At 35.8% G+C, this 9,856-nt stretch overlaps 1 protein-coding gene across 1 annotated transcript; it reads left to right on the top strand.

The window, feature by feature from the left end:
* Positions 1 to 1,729: 1,729 nt before the first annotated feature.
* Positions 1,730 to 2,777, top strand: LOC127108364 (root meristem growth factor 10). Its single transcript, XM_051045828.1, has 2 exons — positions 1,730 to 2,001; positions 2,481 to 2,777. Exons 1-2 carry the CDS (start codon positions 1,753 to 1,755, stop codon positions 2,775 to 2,777), a joined length of 546 nt encoding a protein of 181 aa, XP_050901785.1. The 5' UTR covers positions 1,730 to 1,752.
* Positions 2,778 to 9,856: the final 7,079 nt, after the last annotated feature.

The raw sequence follows: 9,856 nt of genomic DNA on the forward strand, positions 1-9,856 counted from the left end.
AGTTATTCGTCTTCAAATAAACCATATTATTTAGTAGTATTTATGCATGATAATGGGGTGGGACCGAGACAGAGGAAGGTTTAAACATTATCAACATCGTCACCGTCTTTCTATATTTGTCCCGCCTGGATATCCAATCAGGAGTAATAGTTTACCTCCGTCCAACAAAGAATGTGTTTCTCATTCCCACCTCTGCCACCACCCGCATAAATTGTATTTTTTAAAAATATTTATTTTTTTATAGTAATAAAAATTTATAATTAAACTAAATATTTGATCATTTTAAGAATAATTATAAAATTTTGTCATTTTTATTTATTTGGATTTAAAAAAAAAAGAATAATTATAATAAACATGATATTTTATGATTAAAAAAGATTAATAAATAATAAAATTATAAAAAAATAAAAATAAAAAATTAATTTTAATAGACGAATATAGGTATGAGACGTATACTGATATCTCTTGCTTCCGTCTCTTTAATTAAAAATTAAGTTTTTGCAACCTCTGCTCCTAATTAAATTGGTTTTTCCTTGTTAGATTTGAGATGGACCGGCCGGGTCCGACCAATTCCAATCTCCTTTCGGATTCAAGTTCCCACACTTTTATTTCAACCAATTGTACAACATTGACCTTCGATCATCATTCTCTCATGGTGGGCTACAGTTGTTTTAAGAAGTTAATGTGAAATCATGTTCTTGTTAATTAAAGTGACTAAAATCTAAAAAGTGTTCCAACTTTCAATAACTAGTATAATATTTACTCTATAGTTTCCCAATGAAAGCAAAAATGGAAGGCAAGAAAAGCTAGAAACAAGGGGACACTGGCCATTCAAATATTGATCGAGTGCCTTGAATGTAAAGACATGGAATGAAAAGTTCCTCGATCGAACCAATATAAGGGAGGCAATGGCATTCTTGAATTTGGTTAATGTTTCACTTTATATACACCTTCTAATGAATCTAATGCTATTTTTTAGTATTTAAATAATTATTATTTTGGACTACTCAAGTTTGGATTTCTCTACATTTCAAACTTCGATCATTAGATTAAATTTAATTGGGGAATGGATAGCTACGGTTTACATTAATAGTTGAAAAAATTAGATGAGTTAAAGCTTAAAAAATATCAATGTTCATGCAATGAGAAAATACTACTCCCCCTCTCATCAAAGTGTCATATTCTTAACAAAATAATTATATATATTAATTTAATTAATAAAATTAATATTATTTACTAAATGATATAATATCTTTTACATGTAAATATAAGATTGTTCTCTTGAATCAGTGAAGACTACAATGAATAATAAAATTATTTTTAAAACAAATTAACATTGTTATAGATTTTCGGTTAAGTGGAAAGAGATCTATTATTTTAGAGAAAAATGTAATAGATGTAAGATATTGTTCATGTGATATAAATAGAGAGAATCAAATAATATCTTGAATGATAAGAATTAAAAGTGTTAAAATATCATTATTACTACAAGAACTCTTGAAGGTATTTTGTTGCAATATTTAATCCAAGTTGTAGTATATATCTTCTTCTATATATCTCACTTCAAAATGTGTTATGTTTTCTCTTTTTTTCTTCTATTGGGACCCAATAAACAAACTTGTCAGAGAAAAGGGACAGAAGAAAAGAGACCACACCATATCTTCGTCTTCTCCCATAATTACTTCTTCCACCTCCCTACAACTCCATGTTCTTCAATTTAATCTCTTATTCTTCCTTAAGCTTTTGCATTTAATGCATATTCATTTCCTTTCTTACTACAAATACTTCTTCTACTACTACCATCATATCATCACTTCATATTTTCACTATCACACAACGAGTTTCATTATTAGGTCAAGATTTCACAAGCATCAAATGTCATCAACTGCATATGTTTTTCTTTTGTTTCTTTGCTTTTCCTTGCATGCATGCAATGCCAGCAGGAGGAATTTGAACTCTCTTGATAAGAAGATGGAGAAGAAATTTAACTTTTCTCTTAAGGTTTGTTCTCACAAATCTACAATAAGTATAAGGGTTTTTCTTGATTACTAAACCAAAAAGTTTTTTAAAACCATTCGCAAACTATGATGAAACCCTTCTTCCAACCGATATGATATATATTTTTTGTAGTAGTGCTCGGTCGTGTATATGTTTATGCATCAGACTTATTTGCTTATAAATTTTTTCAATATTAAAGATGATGAATGCGATTAACTATTAGAAAAGTTAAAATAACGACGAAAATTCAGACAAAAAAAATATAATTTGTCTCTAATTCTTTCATTAGATGGAAAACATAGTGATCAATTTTAATTTTTTTATCTCTTATTTTAGTTGTTATTTAACATTTTTTTAGTATTCAAAACCTCATTCATACTTTGATATCTATTAAACTTCATTTTCATTTTAAAAATCATTTAATTCTTAGTTTGGAGTAATATATATTTTTTCACTAATAAGTTTTAATTTAATTTATGCAGATCGTTGAGAAAAACGGATTTGATTCCATTCAGAAGAAGAAGGTTAATGAAGATGATGACAAGATCAAGACTAATGAGTTGGTTGGTGATTCGGAGAATTCGAAAAACCGAAAAAGTACTATCCGGAGGATGTTGAAAGGTGTGAGAAAAGTTTCAGTTTCAGTTCATGGTTTACAAACAAAATCTCATGTTTCAGTTTCATGGCGTGTGCCTCACAAGAAGAAGCATAGTGAGAAACATCCTGGTTTTAATTTGGATTATTCACCACCTAAGACACATCCTCCTTCTCACAACTAAGTAACAATGTTATGAACCCTAGCTAGTTATTACAAACGGATCAATATTGAAAAGAAATAGCATACACAATGACAATGCCTCTCATCTAGGGTGTGAAATAATGTTTAGTATATGAATAGAGAAAATGTTTTTGTTATAATATATAACCAAACATTTGATTTCCAAGTTTAACCTAGCTAGGTATAGTTCTTTTTTACTATATGTATTAATGAAAAAGTAATCATCTCTTCTATTGTGTCTTCCTCTTTGATGAGAGCAATGAAATTTAGTTACAATTTCAAGTTGGTTGTTAAGTTAGAGGTTAGTTAAGTTTAAGTAACTTTGGCTATTGGAGTAGTTGCATCACAAGTAAACTAGTTTGATAGTTGCTAAAACCTCTATAAATGCAAATCCAATGCTTGTAATCATGTATACATTTTTCTACTACTAATTTCTTAAACTCTTCCTTTTCAATTCTTCTTCCACCTTCGGTTGCTTCTGTTACAAGCAACTTATATAAGTTGGGTTGAATCCAAAGAATTAGTATCTAAGAGCTTATACGATATGAGTCTTGTTTTTTTAATAAATAAGAAAAATCATGTAAGAAATCAGGGCGGGAGGAAATAACTGTTGGATTTGTGATTTGACAAACAAAAGGGGGTGAATTGTGTGTTTCAGAAAAAATTTGGTTTGAAAATTTTTGTGGATCAAAATCAGAGTTTGAAAACGTTTTTGAAAATATGCAACGAAAAATAAATTGGGAAAATTAAAGAGTGTAAGGGAAGAGATAAAAACACCAGGAGTTATACAAGTTCAGTCAAAAACGACATAGTTATGTCCCCAAGTTTTGATAATGAGAGTATCCAATCAACTTAAGAGTTTTTAGTAGGTTAAACACTCAAACCCCCTTATACACATGAAAATAAAGTTTATGGCTAACTTCCAACCAAACAACAAACAAGGAGAAAATCGGCGAGTCTTTCTTCCAATCGACTGATTGAAACAGTTAGTATTTTTTTCAAACAGAAACTTGGAGTGGTTGGTCTTCAAGCTTCAAACCAAGATTTTACACGGGCTAATCTTGAAACTGAGGGAGCTTCTAACACCAGGCTTTGCTCGCGAACCGAACCTTGATTTTATGCCGACCTAATAAAGAATATGTGAGATTTTAACATCGAGTTTATCTCGAAACTTACTAAGCTTTTAAGATCGAGGAAAAGCCTGAATCTGATGAAGACTTTTACACGGGCCGAGTCTTCTAACCGAACCATGTGTCTTAACAACTAAATTCCCCAACAACCAAGATTTTTACGGGTTTAGATTTGAATAAAAAATAAATCAATCCCTAAATGGATGAATTATTCAAACAAGGTAAAAATAAACTCCCTTGCTGAACTTACAAATCTACCCTTCCAGAAATACAACCACCTCACTTACAAAACGACTTTCTCAAAAGCGCTACTCTAAACTTTAATGAGAGAAAGTAAAAGAAAATTTTTAGAGAGGGTGAGGAGTGAGCTATGAAATTCTCACATTTATGGATGTGAAAATATGTGAGAAAGGCCCTCTATTTATAGGTTATAGGTTGACACAAAAAAGAAAACGTTTTTAGGGTTATTTATGACTTATCAATCGATTGACTACATGTTTTGATCGATTGGTTGCCTTCAAATTAATTGGTTATAAAGTTAAAAATGGTAAGAAAAGATATATAGTTGTTACCTATCATTAAGATGATGTCCTAATCACTTATGGCACATTTTTTAATTCTCTCAATCGATTTGGATAAGGTGTCAATCGATTGGCACAAACAAAATTTTGCATTGAGCTATTTTGACAGCTCCTAACTCATCTGACACGACTTCAAGATATTTTTGAAAATATTTTCTTGATAAAAATCAGTTTAAAAATATGTTTTAGTATGTGTGATTAGCCACATACTTTACGAGAAAACCCTAATGCATTTACAATATATATTCACTCCGACGCATTTAAGTCAGCTTTCACAATCTTCAAGTCTTGTCAGACACTTCACTCTTGTAGACACTTTCTTTGAAGATCTTTACTTAAATATGAGGCTTAATTTATATTCCTTTTAGGTGACATCATCAGATAATCCAACTTATCAAGTTCTATGCATATGATTGCATCTTTAACCGTTTTGTACTTGACTTTAGTAGTCATCATCAAGGAGTTGTTGTCATCATTGTTGAATGACAGTTTTTAAGTGTCGGGTTTTTGTTATCGTATCCACAGAGATTGTAAGATATCGCTGCCGTTCAATGGTTGAATTAATCTTAACTTAAAGTAACACTAGGGTTTTGGGTTTTAATCAAGTTATCTTGCATACAAAGTAATTAATTGCGTAAAAGTTACGTTTTGATTAATATGAGAAATATTGTCAGAGTTAGGTTTCAATGATTACACTTGCTTTGCATGTTTTTGCACGGTCAACAATATTATAAACTCCTTTAGATGATAAATAATTTCACAAAGTCCTCTCAATGCGTTTCTCTCGAACACCCATTGTGAGTTTTGTCATTTTGATCCATTGTTTCTCTCGAACACAATCTATCAAAAAGACAACGTTTTGGTTCAACCTTATGGTGAACAAAATCATTCGTTACTATCTCTAGCTAACAAACAAGTTTGGATGAAAACCTAGGTCAAGAATCGGTAAACATCTCTCGATCAAATACCAACACAAAGAGTTTTAAATAGAAACAAAGTTTTCATCATATATTTACCGTTAAAGAGTTTACATATGAGGATCCTTACATTTACACACAAAGCTTGGAAATCACCTACATCTAACCTTGACAAATGGAGACTTAGCTACTCATTTTCATGGTAGCTTGGTCGGCAAGTAAGAAAAGAGGGTTGATCAACATCCAAGTCGAATGATCGAAGTTGGATGGGAATCCACCTTCTTTTTGTGGAAGATGGTTGCTAGATGCAGAGAAAATGAAATTAGGGCATAAAATCCCCCCACAAGCAATGCTGTAAAATATCTAAGAGAAAGTACAAAAAATGGAAAAGTGGGTAAAAAGTGGTATCTAGTGGTATCAAGTGGTATGGGCACAAAAGGTGGCACCTGCTACTTATAGACAAGTGCAGAACTGTCACGTTCGCTAGGCGAGCAGAATGGCTCGCCTAGCGAAGGCCAAAAATGGGCACAAAATGCCCCTGCGCCCAGAGAAAACTGGGCCTGTGGAACTGTCATGTTCGCCTAGCGAACAGACCTTCGCCTAGCGAAGAACTCGCTTCAACCTTCGCCCCAGCGAGGTTGAAAGGTTTTGCTACTGGAATGCTCGCTGGGGACTCGCTAGAGCCTCGCCTAGCGAGCTAGTGCTGGCTGCTCATTTCACCAAAACAGACTGAATTCGCTGCCACTTCGCCTTCAGTTCGCCTAGCGAATTAATTAACCAATTTACTGGAGCCTTTCGCCAGGAGCTCGCCTAGCGAAGGTTTTGCTTCGCCACATCCTCGCCTAGCGAGCTGGCAGATAGAATGCTTGTTTGCTTTGGTTCCTTTGCCAATTTTGTTGTGTCTTCATTATCAATTAATTCATGCCTTTCCTGCACAATAACACACACATCAAAGGCACCAAGCTTGTTTATCAATGTAATGCATTCCATGTAAAATGAATGTGGTTTTGGCAATTTTAGCAAGGCAAAAGAGTGAAAGATGCCCACATATGATAGCTCAAATAAGCACTTTTGGGCATCTAACAACTCTCCCCAACTAGATTCTTGCTTGTCCTCAAGCAAAGTATGCCTCTTGAAAGACAAGAGGATTTGCTTTTAAGAAAACGGATTCTCCGAAGTTGGATAACGGCTCAAACACAAGCGAAATTCGCATATACAAGTTCCCAACGGTTCGAATAAAATAATACCTAGGAACTAAAACTTAAGTAGCAATGCAAAATATTCATCTATCTGCAACAATACTATTCTGAATGAATCACCCTATCTCTCTTCTTCGAATAAGGATTGAAGATTTTGCGCGTTTGCAACCGCGGGAATAATCTCACTCTCTAACAAATAATGAAGAAATCAAACAGATTCATACAATGTCTAACAATTATAAGTTGTACTGTGGAAACAAAAAGATCACTAAGGGCTTTTCGGTTGAAGCTTGGTCGGGTTAACAAACAAGGGTCATTTCTAAGGCCATTGAAACGAAAGTGCCGATGCAAAAGAGGCATTCACAGTAATATTCACACTACTCGACTTTGTTTCCTTTGTTTCTTATTTGTAACCTTCACAACACATATTCCACAACTCAATTCTTATTTCTCACTACAATTTTTTTTTTCTTCCAAGCAAGCATTCATTTTTTTTTTTCATTCTTTCTATTTTTGTTCTTTTCTTTCACATCAAATATACAAAACAGATGTTCATTTTCTACATTTTCTATACATATATTTTTCTATGCTTGCTCGGTTTTTCTTTTCATTTTCAAAAGCTGTGGTACTTACCAATTCTTTTTCGTTCTCCCCAACTTATTTCTTCCACACCCTAAGTGAATGCTCTTAACTTTTTACGGCAAAAGAACAATAATCAATAATTTCCGGGTTGTAAAAAAAAAGATTTTTGAGATCTCGCTTTATTTCAAGCCGAGATTCAACTGTTTAGGCTCAAAGGGGTTAACAAATACTCTCTCTACTCACAGGTAAGATATTTTTGGATGTAGTTGTGCTCGAAAGAAAACAAGTGCCTTGATCATTTCTAATTGCTTCCACAATTTCACAATAATAACAGACAAATAATGAATCAAATGAATCAACAAAACTTATTAGAATCCAGCATTTAAGTGTACAATGGAGGTTTCCTCACCATATATGGTTCTAAGTTCTAGATGAAACATTCATTCAATTATGTTGCAAAAAGACAATATTCTATTTACCAAAAAGAGTAAAGTTCCTAATGCATTCTAAAATTCTAGCCGACGGTAACCATGTACCTTAGCTTCATTCACTTGTTATTCTTATCATTGCCATCCAAGCTCGGGTGCACCTTCATTGGGTACTTCTTGAGGAGCAACCAATCTAGAAGGGTTTGCCACTCATTCAACCAAAAATTTATTAAACACACAAAATTAACAACAAACATAAATAATATTAACTGAAAAAATAAAATTTTGTTCGTGGGGGACAAAACACCCCAAAAGTACAACCCATTGGTCAAAATACAAAATTCAAAAGTACAAAATAAAAAATGCCATAATAAAAACTGAAATACAAAAACAAAAACTTAACCCACAAAGGGCTCAAGACTCCTCCTCACTACCGGCCTCAGAACCGGTCTCCTCATCATCATCCTCATCATCATCATCAGCTCCCACCCCCTCAGAATAGACTGGCACGTCCACGGGCCAATTTGCATTCGCCAGAAACTGCTCCCGTGTCATCAAAGCATGTGCACCACTACCCTGCAGCTGCAAACGCTGCATGGAGTCGTGCATGTCAATCATAGCCCTCTGCGATGCTGCCATCCACTGGAAATTGTATTCACACGCAGCCCGCAGGTATGGATCGACCCTGGGAGTAGAAGCACTAGGACCATCAGAAACCCTAGTGCTACCTGAGGCTGCACTGCTGCCGGTGGCCTTAGCTCTGCAGTATTTTGCCACATACCGGTCATCAATAGGAGCCGGGATCCTAACCTGACCCCGAGACGGAAGTCGCACTCGTGCCTTAATGCACAGGCTCATAATCAAACAAGGGAATGCAAGGGGGCAATTCACCCGAGCCCCCGACTTCAGTCCGCTCTCTATTACCGTCTTTAGCTCATTGGCAATGATCCTCGCCACATCAATCTCAACATTGGCGAGGATGGAATGTACTAAATGTGCCACTGGGATCGGCACAGTAGATGTGTGGGATTTGGGTTGTATGTTGGTCAAAACCAGAAGAAGAATCAGCTGAGCCATGGGAGTCATGTCCTCCCGATGATATCTCATAGGAACCCCAGATGGGTTCGGCTCAACTGATTTCCCTGGTAAAAGCAGGGCGGCTGTAATTGCTGGGATATCCTTGTGCAGCCGGAGGTCAATATGGTACTGGTCTCTTTCATCAGCACCCAGCTGAAGCGGCTCCCCGAGGATTTGGTTGATCGTATCCCTGTCAAAAGGAACTGGCCGACCGGCCACTCTAGAGACCCAAGTGAAGGGCTCATCATCATCTGGCAATGCGTTAGCGTAGAACTCCCGCACTGTAGCGATGTCATAGTGTTCCAAGGGATTTATCAACCTATCCCATTTCTTTGTATCGATCAACCCGGCAAAACTCCGATACGTGCCCTGTGGGTTGATCAGAAACCGCTTCTCAGGCAAAATGTTTCGCTTCTCCAAAGCGATGTACCGTGCCGCTTGTTTCGGGCCCACAAACTTGTCATGGTCGAATTGGATCGGCACAGTTCGTGAAGTAGTTGCCGCTCCCTTTCTTTTCTTCCCAGCACTTGATCTTGACTCCATTCTGCAAAACAAGAGATAAAGCAACAAACACGAAACAAACAGATTAGAACCATAACAGTTTTTATAAGGGACTGGTTTGCTCGCTGCTGCTTCGCCTAGCGAAGTGGCAGCGAATGCTCGCCCCAGGTTCGCCTAGCGAGTGCTAGCGAACCTTACGGGTTTTGGGGTTTTCTGCATTTTCAAAATTGTTTCCCCCAAAACCTGTACATACAAGGTTTCCACAGCAAAACCCAATGATTCCTCATGACAATGAATTGTTCTATGCTATTGGGGATACCTAATTTCATGGAAAACCTAAGTAAGAGTAAATCCCCAATTTAAAAACCTAAATGCACAACATTGCAAACTCCCAAAATTGCATGCAACCTCAAGGTTCCTATCACACCTATCCTATTTACCATTCAAAGTTGGAAATAAATAATGCAACAAAAGAAACATGCAATAGGGCAAACCTTGAGGTAAACGGATTTGGAAAGGAGAAGTGGGAAGTGTTTGCAATTGACCGACACACAAATGTTGTTGATAGGGATGCACGGTAGAGAATTTGAGAAGGGAAATCGCACACTTCAGCAGAGCAGTTCAGAAGAATTTTTAGGGTAAGGGCAAAACTGCCCTGCTGAACT

Source organism: Lathyrus oleraceus, chromosome 7 (genome assembly GCF_024323335.1).
Source record: "Lathyrus oleraceus cultivar Zhongwan6 chromosome 7, CAAS_Psat_ZW6_1.0, whole genome shotgun sequence".
Taxonomy (NCBI): Eukaryota; Viridiplantae; Streptophyta; class Magnoliopsida; order Fabales; family Fabaceae; genus Lathyrus; species Lathyrus oleraceus.